Source organism: Sordaria macrospora, chromosome 1 (genome assembly GCF_033870435.1).
Source record: "Sordaria macrospora chromosome 1, complete sequence".
Lineage (NCBI taxonomy): Eukaryota > Fungi > Ascomycota > Sordariomycetes > Sordariales > Sordariaceae > Sordaria > Sordaria macrospora.
This window is the reverse complement of record NC_089371.1, coordinates 6130800-6147331: the sequence shown is the minus strand read 5'-3', so window position 1 is coordinate 6147331 and position 16532 is coordinate 6130800. Positions and strand designations below refer to the sequence as shown.

Sequence of the window (16532 nt, the reverse complement as noted above, 5' to 3'; positions counted from 1 at the left end):
TCGTGGTGACGCGGAACCTGACACTCACTGGCACAGCGACGGGAAGCACCGCAGCGAAAACAAGAACCTTGTGCCCCACCTCCACGTGCCGGCCGCTACCAAGCGGGGAGGTGATGTGACTTGTGAGTGGCGGGGACCGCATCCGGCCCGGGAGAGTGGAGGAGTTCGGGAAGTGGGGGTGCCGGAGGTGTGGTCAATTCTCCATCCACCCATCCATCACTTCGCGGCATCACGCATCAGAACTTAACTTGATTTCCCAGAGTCTGGTCGCTGAAAGAAAGAGGGTATATATCGGGATGGATACTAAGGTTGACTGCCTTGGATGCCTTCAATCATTTTGCGTGTTCATTAACGGCTTGTGCGACAAATACTGGAATGAGCCTTACCATGTACAAGACGAAATGGAAAAAACCCCGCTCCAGTGACACGAAAACGGCGTCTGCGACATTACGCTGTTGACACAAAGAACAAACAGGGGACAATCACGACAGGAAAGACAAACAAACATCGTGAGTATGCCAACACTCGATAATGAACAAGAATTGAGTCTGTTTGCTATTAGAAAGACATCTTTCGAGAAAGAAAACCGTATGAACTAATAATGTACTTAAACGTTACAGTCTATCGAGTGGCACCGACCAACTACCAACTACCAATAGTCACTCAATATTCACCCATCCATCCATTCATCCATGTCGAGCAGCTTATGCCCAACCCGGCGGCCCATACCTCGGTATGACCTTCGCACTCAATTACCCGGAACTGCTAACTAGCAGTTTATCATCCCAAGTAAATACTAAACGTAGTACGAAAAAGACGAGTCCCGCTCTTAGGCCCACGACTCCTTTGCATCTTTTCTTTCGATGCATGACATGCGGTGGGCAGCACATAAGCTTTTCAATCCCATCTTCCCCTTCTAAACGTAGTTTATAGGTATAAAGTATGTGCATATATGTACAATGTAAAAGTCACCCGGGACATTTGAGTGCAAATGTCCAGGTTAAATCGTTCGGTCCATGGTCGTCATTACCGATTCATTCCTCAGCGACGCGAACGCTCAACGGCAGCAGCACTGGGGTTGGCGCTCATCATCGTGAGACCAGCAGCGGCAGCAGGTGCCGGCGTGCTGGTGCGGGTAGGAGGAGCAGAGCGGTTGTGGGCCATATGGGCCTTAACCAAGTGGCCAGCGGCAAGAGCACTGCAGAGAGACAACTCGCCGGCCAGGACGGCAGCGGCGACAACGCGAGCAAGACGCCTGGCGTTCTCACCAGGGTTGGTGGGATGAGGACCGCGGACGCCAAGCATGTCGAGCATAGCCGATTGGGGCTCGAGGATGGTGCCACCGCCAAGGGTACCGACTTCAATCGAAGGCATCGAGACGGAAATCTGGAGGTTTCCACGCAGGCTGGAAACATGTTAGTTATGCACTTGCCAAACAAAATAGGGGCACAGGTTACTCACTTTCTCATGAGGGTGATGCAGTTGGCACTTTCAACCACCTGGGCGGGATCCTGGCCAGTAGCAAGGAAGATAGCCGCGACAATGTTGGCCGCGTGGGCATTGAAGCCACCAACGGAGCCAGCCATAGCGGAACCGATCAAGTTCTTGTTGACGTTGAGCTCGACGAGGGTATCAACATCAGTCTTGAGCACGTTCTTGACCACGTCACCAGGGATGATGGCCTCAGCGACAACGCTCTTTCCGCGTCCGTCGATCCAGTTGATAGCGGCAGGCTTTTTATCCGTGCAGTAGTTGCCACTGACGGAGACAATGTTCATATCCTCGAAACCCTCGTTGTACATGACGCTAAGGGCGTGCTCGACACCCTTGGAAATCATGTTCATACCCATAGCATCACCAGTAGTAGTCTTGAAGCGGATGTAGAGGTTGGTACCGGCCATAGCAGTCTTCATGCTTTCCAGACGAGCGAAGCGAGACGTCGAGTTGAAAGCCTTCTTCATGGTAGACTGTCCCTTCTCGGAATCGAGCCAAAGCTTGGCAGCACCAGCTCTTTCGAGTGTCTCGAACTGAACGCAAGGGCCACGGGTCATACCATCAGCAGTCAAAACAGTAACAGCACCACCGCCAGAGTTGATGGCCTTGCAGCCTCTGCTGGTGGAAGCGACCAAGACACCTTCGGTGGTAGCCATAGGGACGAAGTAGCTCTGTCCGTCGATAACAAGGGGACCGGCGACACCAACAGGGAGAGGCATGTATCCGATAACGTTCTCGCAGCAAGCACCATGAACCTGGGCCCAGTTGTAGTTCTGGTAAGGAAGCTTGGAGTGGTCGAGAACGTTGGTCAACTCGGTAGTGGCCTTGGTGCGAGAGATGATCATACGGCGAACCTTGACGGCGCGAGTGAAATCCTTGAGGGTCTTCTCGAGAGCATAACCGGGGATCTTGCCCTTGAGCGAGAGGTGGACGATTTCCTCATCATTGAGCTCATGAGTACGCTTCTCGGCGAGCATCTTATCGAGCTCCTCCTTGGAACGGATAGTAGTAGCGCGTTGAGCGGCAAGGATAACAGCGCGGTTCTCCTTGGCCTGAGCATCATTTTCGTCATCAGTGCTGGACGGGGTGAGGGGAGCGACGGGGGTTGAGGGAGCGGTGGGCTTCATGTACTCTCCCAGGGGAAGGGTGGCAGACGCGGTATCGTTAAACTTCTGCGCCTCATCCAACTCCTTGGGGTTGATGGGGTGATCCGGAACGTTGGGGTCCTTGATGCCCCAGCGGGCAGCGTTGAAGAGATAGCCGTTGAGCGCAACGCTGAGAGCGAGAGCAACCACAATCCACTTGGACAGAATAGGGTCCTCCAAGCTCTTGAGAATGCTGCCGACCATGCGGCCACCATAGCCACCGAGGTTGGCATAATCGGCATCCTCAACACCGGCCGACTTCTGAGGGAGATCGTAATGGATAGAAGGATACTCAAGCTCGTAGCGGATAGGGGTAAGGACGGTCACAACAGTCTCCCTGCCGGCGGCGCGGGCGGCCTCGAGAATGATATCCAAGCCGTTGGACGCAACCTTAAAAGGGTCGACCGGAGGAGGCGTCACAACGCCACCAAGACCACGAGCCCACGAAGAGATGCTGGATATGGAGTTGGCGCTGCGGAAGGGAATGGTGCAGAGGTTAAGGGCGTTGATCAGAACAAAGCCGGTAACCATCATGACCTTGAACTTGGGGATATGAGTGCTCTTGAGCTGACGACCGAAGATGGTGGTTCCAGGCTGATCCTTGCCATCGGCGCGGGGCCAGTCATTGCTCTGGGCAACATTCTCAGCAACGCGACGGCTGACGCCATCCTCCTCCAAAGCCTTGCGCATCTGAACGTGACGCTTGATGCGGTTGATCTCGAGCTTGATGCAGAGAATGGCAGTGTAGAAGGAGAAGAGCAGGATGCAGTCGAAGAAGAGGATCCACGCGGCAAGGAAGCAGAACTGCTGCAGGCCACCCTGGACGCCAGAAGCAGCCCCCAAGACAAGAATACCGGCCTCAATGGCGTAGTCCTTGACAATGTCAAAGCCCTTCTCCTTGATGGCAAGCTGGATAGCAGACTGGATGTTGTGGGCCGAATCGGCCTTCTTGGCAGTCTTGCCAGACTTCTCGGTCGGCCGGCGGTGGTCAACAGCATGTGACAAAACGGCGCGAGTCAGAACAATGTTCTTCTCAAAACCAATGGTAACGACCAAGAAGGGGAGACCCTCCGAGAGCAGAACCATGGTAATGGGAACTCCGAGCTTGGTGGTAACATGGAGACCGAAGAGGAAGGCAAAAACGGACGAGAAGATAACGCTGGTGGCGAGCCAGAAGTTGGATCCCATGCGGCGCATTGAGAGGAACAGCGACACAAAAGTGAGGTGCATCGAGATGTAGCCCAGAGCCATGATGATGATATCCAGAGTCTCGGCGTTTCTGAGGAGATCAGTGAATTCAACCCAGGCGTTCTGAACCCACTTGACGATGCTGCTGCGAGTCTGGACACGGGCAGCCTTCATGATCCACATCTTCTTCTCGTAGCCGCGCTCGGTCTCGATGGTCTCCTGCGAGGAGACGGCATTCGGGATTTCCTGGGCGTTTGTCAAGAACTCGGAAGCTTGGCTGTACGGGAGGGAAAAGGCGAGCGCGCTGTCTTGGGAGTAGGTGAAGGAGATGGCGGTCGAGGGCAGAGGCGTAATCGAGAGGTTCGCGGGGATGGGAACGGCGTTCATCTGCGCGGCAGCGGAGCCAGACTCGGAGGAATCGGGGAAGACGAGGGTGAGGAGAGCGAGATGGTTGGCATTCGCAGGAATGGGCGCTTCGGCATCGTGATTTTGCCAGTTCCACTCCGTATCGGCACCGGCGCGAAGCATCCTACTGCCCGCCTGGAGCGACTCCCAGTCGGCCTTTCTGACGCTCCTGGTGACATCAAAGAGGCTGTTCTGCAGGAGGCCGATATAGGAGGAGCTGGCGAGCAGAGCGACGAGAACAATGGTGTGAATTGGGTTGCTCGAGGTGATCTTGGAGAGTTTCTGGAGCGGAGGGGTGACCTTCTTGTTTATCCACGAAGGTGCGGCGGCCTGGGTGGCCGGCTGCTCCCCTCGGAAGCGCGAGGGGAGAAGGCTCGAGGCGATCATGTTGGCAGATGTTTAGGGGGTGGGTTGAGATTGATCACCGAAATCCGACAGACATTGAGCAGGGTCGAGAGTGTAGTAGATATGGGATCTAGGACGAAGCCAGCGTCAGTAATCATCACCGAGACAAGACGACGCGCAAGAGGCGCAGATGGTTATAATAAGATCGAGTTGGCGGTCAGCAGCAGCGCGTGCCACAAGGAGCGAACTACGCCATCCGCAGGCTGCCGAATATCGAAAACAGCAACAGTCTTCTGCCTGGCATTATGGTGATGCGGCTGCTGAAGGAGGATTCCAGGGCGAATGGGTGAACTTACATCAGAGGTTGCGATCAATTGTCGCGGGTACAGAGACCGCTTGACAGAAACCGGTGCTGCGCCTGGAAAGTTGTCACGCGAAACCTTGCGTCGTGCGCACTGGCCCTACAACAGGAACACGGGGGAGTTGGAGAAATCGCTGGAGTATCTCGCTTCCCGCTTTTGGCTTGCAGAAAGTCCGATTATTGCAAAAGAATAATCAGAAGTGCCACAAGTCCCAGGGAACTGGAAACAAGGTGAAGTTCTGTTGGCGGCTGCAATGAAGCTGCTACCTTGGGAGGTACGGTTGATGTACCTTTGTTGGTGGTTGAATGTCCCAAAAGAATGGAGGGGGAGGGAAGGGACGGGAGGGAGGGGTGAAGAAGGATCGTGAGACAATGTTGAAAAAGTCTAGAGATCCTGACCGGTCGGCGGAACTGTGAGTGAGGTACTTCTCCGTCACTTGTTGCTTGCTCGACTCCACGAGATGAGGAGGCGGAGTGGGTGTTGTCCTCTTGGTATGGAAAATAAAAACCAAAAAAATTTGGGAAGGACCAGGGGACCTCTGGGTTGGACGAATGTCAGTAACACGGGCCACTCCCGCTTTTGTGTCTCCCCAAGACGCTCCAACCCGTCGCCTCTCGCGCTGCATGACGACCCCCTTTTTTCTCACGACGGAACATTTTACTACTTGACGGATCGCGAAGGACACATACAAAAGGACTTCACTATGCTCGATTTGGGTTACGCTGTGTACACCGATCCATATCTTTTGCTTAAACCACCAACGACATTTCAACACGCCGTCCTGGAGCAGCGGCCTTGGGCCCAAATGTTGGGGTAGAGGTTGCCTCACCGCCTTCACCTGCTGCATTTGTTCCATCGCTAGTGTCGTTCTGTTCTGGGACATGCCACTGCACCACTGGACAGCAGCAGCCCAAAGGCCTTTTTGTCTTTCTTCTTCTCTTGTTTTTCCTCCATCCGGCGCATGTCTACCGTACAAATGCTCGCGGTTGAATCATTCCAGATTTTACTGAGTCGGGCATCCATGTGAGCATACCAGCGTCACCCGCTTTGTGTTTTCCATTTTGCGCCGGCTGTATGCGATGCTCGATGCGATATAACCGTCCCGACTGGATCCCTTACTTTTTGATGGCTACGTAATGATTGTTACGCCTCCCCCCTTTTCCTATTGTTTTGTACCCCAACGAACACTTTTCCGGCTTCCAGAATTTTGAGTACGGCAACTTGGCCACAACGCAACCATTGGCTATTCGGCCAGGGCTTTTCTTCTCGTGAGCAGCGCCAACTGAACAAGTCTCATCACGAGCACCAAAACGTTGAAAGACGAAAAACCGGGGCATGGCGAATAGACACGATCTCCCAGACTCCCTCCCAACTTGGCGAGAGCTTTGTTTCAATTCCAGCCTCCTCCAGCCTCTCCAGGTTGTCCCCTGAAAATCATCACGTTGCAATAACCAGCCCCACCGAAACAGGCCGAATGGATTTCTGGGCGCAATTTATCCCCCACTGTCGTGACCGTTATCGTCCGTTATCGCCCGCCAAGGTCGCTTGGACGTGGCATTGCCAGAATGCTCTCAGCTTGGACGAGCTTGTTGACCCTGGAAGAATGCTGTCGACCCACTTATCGATACCGGATGTCGCTTATCTGATGATCTGATAATTTTTCACTGCCCCTCCATCTCCATCGCGACTCCATAACGTCGACGTATGCCCCTCCATGATCGGCCGTCGACATTCCTGAAGGCATCGTAAACTTGGACAAATGTTGAGCTCAATTCATGGGAATTTGGCCAATATTGCAGCTGGAAAACTTCACAGATGCTGGACTTGAAAGTTTCCCGGAATTCGGGGTTTCTCTGGCGTTGGGTATTTGGTACGATAGGTGAGTTGTCGCAATGACCATCCGTTCGCGAACCGGACTTGGGGAGCATCGAAGCTGGGTTCCGAAACGTGAAACCCCGCCAAAGTGCAGACGTGCGCACTGCGTTTGTACCCAATACTACCGGACACACGTAGTCCCATCAACGACTACACGGGAACATTCGAATGTGGAGTTCATACTCGGAATTCTGTCTCGCTCTTTGGGAAAGCTAATGCAGTTCTCACAGTACATAAAAGGCCCGCTCAACTTTCCCAATGTCGTTCTCAGATCATGTCGTACAAAGGCAGCAAGAAAGCATCCCACGTCGCTTTCAGTTGGACGACACAGCTGCCAGGAACAACCAGGCAGTGCATCAAATGGTGCAGTTCCAGCCCGGAGGAACGGAGGTGCGAAGGAGATGCGGACGCGGACTTGGGGTAGCAGACTGACATGATTCGGTGAACCCTAACCCTCACGCATTGACCGTTCTTGCCCGTTGTGTTCCTGCGGCAGGTCGAATTCTAGAATACGCACAGACGCCCGTACCTTGGCGGCATGCGCCGATTCCACGTTCCAGTTCCAACTTGTGTGGCGCCCAAAACCTTGTCAGCGCTTATTTATCCGTCTTATCTGAACTTTGGCACCTCTCGGCGCTCTCACTGATTGCTAACATCCTCCTTCAATGGATGACGGCCATCACCAACCGACTCTCTTCAAAGAAATCGAAAGTCGTCTTTTGACTAAACCAACCCGAACATCATGGGTTTCCTCGACTGGTTGTTGCCTCCAAGCATCTTCAATGTGTCCCAAACACGCCTGCTTGGTAAGGAGCAAGGTGCCCAGCTGGAGCCCAAATTCAGGCCAGCTCTCCTGGTGGTTGACATGCAAGAGGACTTTTGCCCACCGGTAAGCTTCTTTTGGACCTGCTTCCTGCATGTTTACGTACAGATTTCGCGGCATCGATTTCTTTTGACGTTTCCTAGTTGAAACTCATATCCCACATGTGCTCTTTCCCCTTGAACCTTCATATGAATCTTCCTTCGTCAGTATCTTTTCCACCCTGCTTCATCGCTTCACTCCAAAAACCAAGATATCGTGCAGTGGGGAAAACATGTCATTCGTGCTACCGTGTAAGCCTCATATGTTACCGGCAAACAGACCACTCACAGTCTTGCAATGGCTTCCGATGGCTTGCAAAAATTACAAGTCACATCTTCATCTCAAACTCATCTCACTCATCGCCGCCTACTCACTCACACCTCGTTTTGATCATCACCAACCAACCCTCGCCCTCAAAACTGATGCTCTACTAACAATCATGTTTGCTCACAGAACGGCTCCCTCGCCGTCGCCGGCGGCCGCTCCATAACCCCTTTAATCAACACCCTCCTCACCTCCCCTCTCTTCGTCCTCCGCGTCGCCACAAAGGACTGGCACCCACCGAACCACATCTCCTTCGCCTCCAACCACCAGCACCTTTCCTCCCCCGAGTCTCCTTCCCTCAACTCCTCATGCTGCCCTTCACCTCCCACCGATGCAACCCCCTTCATCTCAACAACCACAATCCACAACCCCCACAACCCCTCAGAATCCTACACCACCCGCCTCTGGCCCCCGCACTGCATCGCCGACACCCCGGGCGCCTCCCTCATCCCGGAGCTCGACGTTTCCAAAATCGACAAAATCCTCGAAAAGGGCACCGACCCGCGCGTGGAAATGTACAGCGCCTTTTACGACCCCTTTACTTGCCCCCGAGTCTCCGACAGCGGACTGGCAGAGATGCTGAGACAAGCAAAAGTCACGCATGCCTATGTCGTCGGGTTGGCGTCCGATTACTGCGTATGGAGCACGGCGATGGACGCGCACAAGGAAGGGTTCGAGACGGTGATAATAGAAGAGGCGACGAGGGCTGTTGATGAGGAGGGCTGGAGGGCATGTAAGAGCGCTTTGGCGGCGGAGGGGAAGGGGGTGAGGGTCGTGAGGTGGGAGGGGGAGGAGGTTGGGCGGTTGTTTCCTGAGGGTTTGGGGGAGATGAAGACGGCGTTGGGTGTTGATGATGTTGATAATGAAAAGGAGCCTGTGGAGGAGGAGAAGATTTGAGGATATGGGAGAGAGGGTTGGAATTGACGCGGGGGTTTGGACGGAGGTTGGTCCGAGGCTTTGGCTTTTTGTTGTTCTTCAGTTTTTGCATGCGCGTCAGGGCAGGTACTGAGGTACTGTACCTTATATGCAGCCCTGACTGTTTGGCCGTATGACGGGAGCATGACAGCACGCAGTGCACAGGCATCGCCATGGCAGACATGCTTTGGGATGGGTAATGCGCTGCTTGGGCGCTTGCCTTGCGTTGCTGTGTTACGTCCTGTACCTTTTTTATCTTCTTCTTCAGCGGACTAGAGTTGATTTTGTTTGGGCTTAGCGATGAGCGCTCTTAGCGATAGAGAGAATATTGATACCCTTCCAGGAAGAGGACGGGTATGCACCGTAATCAAATGCATAGTATCGCGATTGCTGAGGATGTGAAGAAAGTGAAAGAATTAGAAAGAACAGAGGACAAGCCAAGGACTGTGAATGTTGTAATCGCCCTCATATTTTCATAATCCAGATGTGATGTACAAGAAAGGGGGTAAAGATAGATGATGCTCATTTCTCATGCAATTCATTATGGGACGGTATAATCTCCCATTCAAAAGGAAGTCAATGTGTGTTCAAAAAACCCACGCCATTCCGACCTTCGTTCCCAAGCGCCAATGCTATGATCCTCGACCAAACCAATGCCCCCTTTTGATCCCTTTTCGCTCACTTTTTTGGATTTACCTGCCAACACGGATGACACCAGCAGCCATAAGCTTCTGGATCTTGGTCCTGACGGTGGGGTTCCTCATGTGCTCGGACAAAGCCGCAGGGTCGGACTGAGCTTGCTGGAGAATGGCCTGCATGACAGGGTCGGACATAATACCCATGATCTAGAAGCGAATATGTTAGTATGGGTTGCTACAGGCAAGGTTGGGATAGCGTTATTACATACCTCAGGATCACGCGCCAGACGCTCCCTGGTCTGCTCCTCAGTCTCGTTCTCGCGAGCCGCATACATGGAGTTGAAAGCCTTCTGCTGCTGCTGCTCAATCTCACGAGAGTTGGCGCCGTTGTGGTGCTCGTTGTCGACTTCGTGGGCTTCGGTGCAGGCGTCAACGGACTTGCTGTACTCACGCATGCCGAAGTAGATCTGAGCCTTGCGGATGTAGGCACGGATGAACTTGGGGTCCTTCTTGATGGCCATGTTGCAGTCCTCAAGGGCGCTGGGGAACTCGAGGAGCTTCATGAAAGCAGCAGCACGGTTGCTGTAGCCACGGGGATCCTCAGGGGCACGCTTGATCATCTCCGAGTAAGCAGCAACGGCGCCGGGCCAGTCCATCTCCTTGAACTTCTTGTTACCCTCCTCACGAGCCTCCTCGGCCTTGACGGGGTCGATGTAGGCCTGGCGGGCGGCCTCGATCTTGTTGCGTTCAGCGGTGCGCACCTTGTTGAGGACATCAGGGGTACGGTGCTCGCGCAGACTCTGGTTGTAGAAGTCAATCGCATTGGTGAGGTCACCCTGCTTCTCATAGGCAGAACCAATGCGGGCCAGGGACTTGGCAATGACCTTGAAGTCAGCATAGGTAGCGCGGCCCTCCTCAGCAGCCTTCTTGCAGGTTTCAATGCAAGCCTGGTAGTCGCCCTTCTCGAAGTAGGCGGCGCCGAGGTTGTTGAGGTAGACAATGTCCTTGTGCAAGTCCCAAGCGGCCTGGTAGTGCTTGATGGCCTCGTCGAAGTTGCGCTTCTTGTAGTTCTCGGTGCCAAGGGCCTTCTCCTTATCGGCCGCCTCCTTAGCCTTCTTCTTCTCCAACTCCTCCTCATCCACCTCCGGCTCAGGCTCAGGCTCAGGAGTCTTGGGCTTTGGTGGCTCCTCCTGCTTAGGGGCGGGAGCATCAGCCATCTTGACGTCTTCCTGGGCGGCGCCCTCCGGGGCCGAGTCCCTCAACTCCATATCTACACCCATCAGGACACCAAGGACCTGGATCATCCTAGGGTCGGAGAAGAGGTCTTGTGCGTTCGATGGGTTCTGCTTGATGGCCTGGAGCTTGGCCATGAAGGCGGGGTCAGAGAGGAAGGCAGCCGTCTTGGAGTTGCCGGCCAGCTTCTGGATAAGGTTGGGGTCGGCGAACATCTGTCCAATGCCGCCGCTGAGATCGCCGCCAGCCTCCTGAGACATGGCACGCTGAACAGCCTCGTAATCCTTCTTCATGCCAGCATTGTTAGGATCGATCTTGAGGCCCTGCTCGTAAGCATCGTTGGCGCCCAGCAGGTCACCCTTGCCGAAGAGCGCTGTGCCCTTGCGGCCCCAACCCTTGGGCCAGTCGGGCTTGATCTCAGTGGTCTTCTCGGCATCCTGCAGAGCATTGTCCCAGTCCTTCTTGGAGGCGTATGCGGCAGAACGGTTGCTGTAGAGGATGTGGTTGGTAGGGTCGAGGGCAATGGCTTGTGTGAACTTGTCACTATAAAAGGGACACCCAGTCAGCCATGGTCAGGGAACAGCGAAGATAGACATGGTGTCAGTGGCAGGGCTTACATGGCCTCGTCAAAGTTCTTCTCGGCAATGGCCTTGTTGCCAAGAGCCTTGAGCTCGTCTGCGGTCGACATTATGATGTGTGGTTACTTGTATTAGGGGTTGCTGAAGGTGGTATGGGTATCTCAAGAAAGAGGAAAAGGCGAATGGGAATGCAAACTCGTGCGTCACAGTAGTATCTTGCTTGTGGGTATCAAAAGAATTGGATGTCAGTACCCAGGAAAAAAAGAAATCAGGCTGAAGGATCACAAGATTTATTCACAGGGAGAAGGAGGGCGCGACCCGAATGGAATGGAACGGCAGCGGCCCAGGCGGTCTTCGTCGACTCTTGCAGCTGTGGAAAGGGAATGGAAAGCTCTGGACCTTCGATGTCTTTCGATGGAATGCTGGTTTCTGATTGGATGATATTGGCTGTTTCCGTGAACAGTGGAGGACAGCTCCCGCCCGCATCTTTCAGGGTTGGCAGGTGCCCCTCTTTTGAGGCTGCCTGCCCAGCGACCCCGCTGACAGTTCCCCGACCCCCGCTTCCCGTCCTGAATTATCGGCCCCGCATCTTTTCGTGGGCGAGGCCGATGCGGTCCTGCTTCCATCCCCGTAGCTCTGCCGACGTCACCGGGATATTACCATTCGAAACACGGTCTTCTCTGTTCAACTTCAATCTGGCATCATGTCGGGCCGGGCCTCACTTTCATCTCGCATCCCTTCAAGTCACTAGTTAAAGCTAAATCATCATCCCAGTTCGACAAACGGAGCGCGACATCTATGGTAGGTAACTCAAGACGCCTCTGCGGTGTGATTGTTCTTTACTCGACACTCTGCTCTCCTTGATTCGCCTCACATCAGGGAGCCGGTATCGCGGGATGCATCCAAATCACCAATTGTGCGGCCTAAATCCTGACGATCTAGGCAAACACCATTGCAGATGTCGTTGGCCGTCGTTGTCGGGAATGACGAGGACCTCTACCAGAGTACGGGCGACCACAAGACAGCACATAGTCTCGGGTCATCAATATTTGGTTTTGGAGAAAAGCGCTTCTTATGCTTCGCATCCGATGGACGACTTCTCAGTACCACACCTCCAGCTATTTTATTCTGGCTCTCTCCTTGTCTCTTCCCCGTGTGTCGGCACAGACAGAGGGGCCATGGCTCGACTGACACGTTCCTTACGTCAACTCCTTTCACAACCACAGCCGGCCATCTCTAAAATTCCGCCGTCCTCGCCTGAGGCCCCGCTCCGGCTAGAGATGGGTAGTAGCTCGTGTTTCTGAAGAGAGAAGACTGAAAGCTACGGGAAAAAGACAGAGTACCTTGGACCAAGCTCACGCGTTTCTAGTTCAGTTTGCGATGGATGTCACGACCAAAGGTCTCGGCCATGATATCCGTTTATCGTTGGGTAGCCCGCAGATGGCCGATATTTCATCTAGCTTCTACCCACGGGGCAGCCTTTGCGCACTGCCGAAAACTCGTATGGCATACAAGGAAGCCCAGGTTGTTGCTAACGCTTAATGGCCACGAGTATTTAAACATTTCTGTTCGTCGTCATTATAACACGGATTGCTTTGACCTGATGATGAACGAGCCTGTTAGGGCCATGGTCCTGTTGATGAAAACATTAGCATCTTCTCCCTTTCTCTACCAACTCTAGTCCTGGTTCCAGAGCTCATCACCAACTCAAACCACGACAATGCCTACCGTACCTGGAATGCCAACGGGCCCGGAGGATCCCAGCCATCCCGGCGAGAGTCCCCCTACGATATCCATTGTCATGTGTATAATCATCTCCATCCTCATCCTGATAGCCATATTCGTGGCTAGACGAAGCTCTCACAGGACCGAATCCCATGAAGACTCACACCGAAGACTGAAGAAAGGGTCCGGAGGAATTGGGGTCAACGCTCTCCGCTTGTTGCCACTCGTCAAGTACAACCCAGACGTGATGGGTCCGGATTTTCACCATGATGGAAACACAAGTCCAACGGGATTGAGTTTGCTGCGCGGCATGGACATGGCAGTCAGCGATACTGACGGGGGAGATAAACCATCTCGAAAGGCATGGCGCGACTTCTACCCCCAGATACGACACGCACTCTTGGGCAAGCATAGGGGGCCACAGCCTTGCCCAGAAGACGCCGACACCACATCTCTGATACAGACTTGTGTCATCTGTACCGATGACTTTATCCGTGGCACGAACGTGAGGAGGCTTCCTTGCGGACACTTCTTCCATCCGCCCTGTATCGATCCATGGCTTTTGAACTTTGGGGTAACATGCCCCCTATGGCAAGTGTTCCTCCTCTTCTTCCTTGAAGTCGTTTTGTCCCTGATCTGGGTTCAAGAAAGTCACAGTTTGCTGACTCCATCACAGTCGGACAAATCTCAAAATGTTGGCGAATGCAAACAACCAGAATGAAGGCTGTGTAGCTGAACCACCGCGAGCAATGTTAGCAGGAGCTGGACGGATAGAGGAATAGGGACTTACTGTACACCATTTTCTCGTCCACAGACTGTCTCAAAAAGCACGGGTAGTCTTGCAGTCATCGCCTGGGGTTCGTACCTCTAGCCTCTTTCAATTGATCTTTTAAGGACAAAGTGCACACTAGTGCTTTTGTGGGCGAAGACTAGACGGACAAAGTATCACGCAGCCAACAACAATCTAAAGTGGACTCGCAAGACGAATGGCTCAAGGTTCGTGAACTTGTCAAAAGGAAAGAAGACAAATGTCACTTGCGTTTGTCATTGCCTTTTGTGTTCACTGTAAGAAGTATCTTATCTGCCCGCTGCTCCTGCCATTGTCAGTACAGTACGACATCGGCCGCTGACGCCCCACTCGGATTGGCGATAAGGAAGGCACATGGGCGGCCCGCCCCCGCCCCCGCCTCTTGACCGAGAAAGGAACTGCGGTGCAGCATTTAAATAACCTGGAGATGAAGAACTTGTTGACGAAAGTCGAATATCCATCCTTCATAGTTTGTGCTTTTTTTTCCCCGAGTATCTTTTTGTTGCAGTGCAGCTTGAGAGTGTCGACGAGTTCACCCCGGTCTTGTCTCCACTATCCCGTCTCCCGGGCAACCTTATTTATACAACAACCCCTGAGCTGGTACCATTGTGATCACCACAGCAAGTTGTTGCGAGGAGAGGAAAATGACCACAGAACATCTATTGTGGATTGGGGGTGCTGAAAGGAAAGGGGGTGGAGAATTGTAGGCTATTTCACCTGAAATTTGGACAAGATCATTTGAGATCGTACCACTGACTTTCGACCCAGGATTCCCGTGGAGAACCCAGCAACAGGCGAGATCATTGCACAGTGAGCAGGACCTCCCATACATGAGATAATCGCTTTTGACCAACACAGTTTTCCTTTGATACAGCTGCCACTCCGCTTCACAAGAGGACGTCGTCTCCGCCGTCGAACTCGCCCACGCCACCTACAAGTCCGGGGTCTGGTCCCGTGCTCCCCGTCATGCTCGCGCAGAAGTCCTTGAACGAGCCGCCAGCCTCTTCGAAACCCAGATCACCGCTCTCATTGAGATTGAAGTAGAGCAAACAGGTCGAGCAGTCCGGGAGATGAACGCTCAAGTTCCCTCTCTCGTCAAGTGGTTCCGCTATTATGCCGCCTTGCTCCGTACCGAAGAACGCTCCGTGCTACCCACCGTCGGAAAACTACACAACTTCCTCGATCGACGACCGCTGGGCGTGGTCGTACAAATCACCCCTTTCAACCACCCTCTCTTGATTGCGGTCAAGAAGCTTGCTCCAGCCTTGGCGGCAGGTAACTCGGTGCTTCTGAAGCCGAGCGAATTGACGCCCATTACATCACTGATGCTTGGGAAGATCATGAAGGAGGCAGGTTTGCCGGACGGGGTCCTAAGCGTGCTTCCCGGGTACGGCGCTACTACTGGGAAGGCACTCGTTGAACATCCGCTTATAAAGAAGGTGGATGTCACGGGCGGGACCGCGGCGGGACGGGTGATTGGCGAGATTGTGGGAAGGAACTTGGCCAAGTATACGGCCGAGTTGGGCGGGAAAGCGCCGCTGGTTGTATTCAATGATGCTGACTTGAACGCAGCTGTCAACGGAATAGCCTTCGGGGCGTTCATTGCAAGTGGACAGACATGCGTGGCTGCTACGAGGATCATTGTTCACGAATCGATCTACGATGAAGTGCTTCGAAAACTAGAAATCAGAGCTGTCTCGATCGAACGACGGATGGGCTCGCCAAAGAATCCCGAGTGTATGATGGGTCCACTGATCTCGGAGCGGCAGTTGAAGAATGTTCAGGAGCTAGTGGATGACGCGTATATCGAGTACGAGCGAATTATACAAGAAGGCGGAAACAGACTGACGGGAAAAAGTGAACTCGATGGCACAGACTTTTCCAAGGGCTACTACTTCCCACCTACTATCATTGCCAGCACTAAAGCAACAGACAGGCGCATTCTTTCTTCAAGGATTTGGCGTGAGGAGGCATTTGGACCGGTTGTTGTGCTAGTCGGATTCAGCACGGAAGAGGAAGCCATTGAGCTCGCCAATGACAGCGAGTTTGGACTCGGTGCAGGGATATGGACTCGCGATTTGGCGCGGGCTTTTCGCGTGTCTGAGCAGATTGACGCAGGTATTGTCTGGGTCAACACTCACCATCGCAACGATCCTAGCAGTCCCTGGGGAGGAGCCAAGAGCTCGAGTGGCGTGGGAAGCGAGAACGGCATTGATGCATACCATGCGTATACTACTACCAAGAGCACAATCATCAACTATGCTTCAGCGGAGGAGATGGCGGTGGAAGACTGGTTCAAGGAGGGCGCGGGGAATGTGAGATATGGTTGAAAAGCTGTCTCATGACACTTCAGATTTCCTCGGGACTGCCTTCTTCTGTTTTTTTTTCAGAATACCAATCACGTACAGCCAAGTGCTGGTCAACTTCCACTCCTTGACAATCTTCTCAATTTCATCCCGATATCAATTGCAAGTGCCATGTCAGGGTTGTCGAGTGATCGTAAAATAAACCGGACACGTCACAGTTAAGGCAATAGACCTTGGGATATACCCATATAACGCATCCACACATTCTTCTTTTACCTTTGAGCCTAACCTTCAGGCATTTCCTGAAAGAATAAATCCCTAAGGGGCTC

General features: G+C 53.4%; 5 protein-coding genes across 5 annotated transcripts; 3 read left to right on the top strand and 2 right to left on the bottom strand.

Annotated features, from left to right (window-relative positions):
* Positions 1 to 525: 525 nt before the first annotated feature.
* Positions 526 to 5386, bottom strand: SMAC4_01392 (uncharacterized protein). Its single transcript, XM_066089584.1, has 2 exons — positions 1462 to 5386; positions 526 to 1405 (listed from the first exon to the last, which is right to left on the bottom strand). The coding sequence occupies exons 1-2, from the start codon at positions 4617 to 4619 to the stop codon at positions 1042 to 1044; spliced, it is 3522 nt and encodes a 1173-aa protein (XP_065945787.1). The 5' UTR covers positions 4620 to 5386; the 3' UTR covers positions 526 to 1041.
* A 2100-nt stretch (positions 5387 to 7486) lies between these two features.
* SMAC4_01393 (uncharacterized protein) lies at positions 7487 to 8933 on the top strand. The gene is made up of 2 exons (XM_003352511.2): positions 7487 to 7703; positions 8130 to 8933. The coding sequence occupies exons 1-2, from the start codon at positions 7557 to 7559 to the stop codon at positions 8895 to 8897; spliced, it is 915 nt and encodes a 304-aa protein (XP_003352559.1). The 5' UTR covers positions 7487 to 7556; the 3' UTR covers positions 8898 to 8933.
* Positions 8934 to 9385: 452 nt separating this feature from the next.
* Positions 9386 to 11645, bottom strand: SMAC4_01394 (uncharacterized protein). Its single transcript, XM_003352512.2, has 3 exons — positions 11404 to 11645; positions 9823 to 11329; positions 9386 to 9760 (listed from the first exon to the last, which is right to left on the bottom strand). The coding sequence occupies exons 1-3, from the start codon at positions 11472 to 11474 to the stop codon at positions 9608 to 9610; spliced, it is 1731 nt and encodes a 576-aa protein (XP_003352560.1). The 5' UTR covers positions 11475 to 11645; the 3' UTR covers positions 9386 to 9607.
* Positions 11646 to 13084: 1439 nt separating this feature from the next.
* SMAC4_12779 (uncharacterized protein) lies at positions 13085 to 13871 on the top strand (the record flags this gene model as incomplete). The annotated part of the gene is made up of 2 exons (XM_024655233.1): positions 13085 to 13680; positions 13766 to 13871. The coding sequence occupies 2 exons, from the start codon at positions 13085 to 13087 to the stop codon at positions 13869 to 13871; spliced, it is 702 nt and encodes a 233-aa protein (XP_024511140.1).
* Positions 13872 to 14382: 511 nt separating this feature from the next.
* Positions 14383 to 16486, top strand: SMAC4_01396 (uncharacterized protein). The gene is made up of 3 exons (XM_003352513.2): positions 14383 to 14600; positions 14666 to 14707; positions 14772 to 16486. Exons 1-3 carry the CDS (start codon positions 14542 to 14544, stop codon positions 16225 to 16227), a joined length of 1557 nt encoding a protein of 518 aa, XP_003352561.2. The 5' UTR covers positions 14383 to 14541; the 3' UTR covers positions 16228 to 16486.
* Positions 16487 to 16532: the final 46 nt, after the last annotated feature.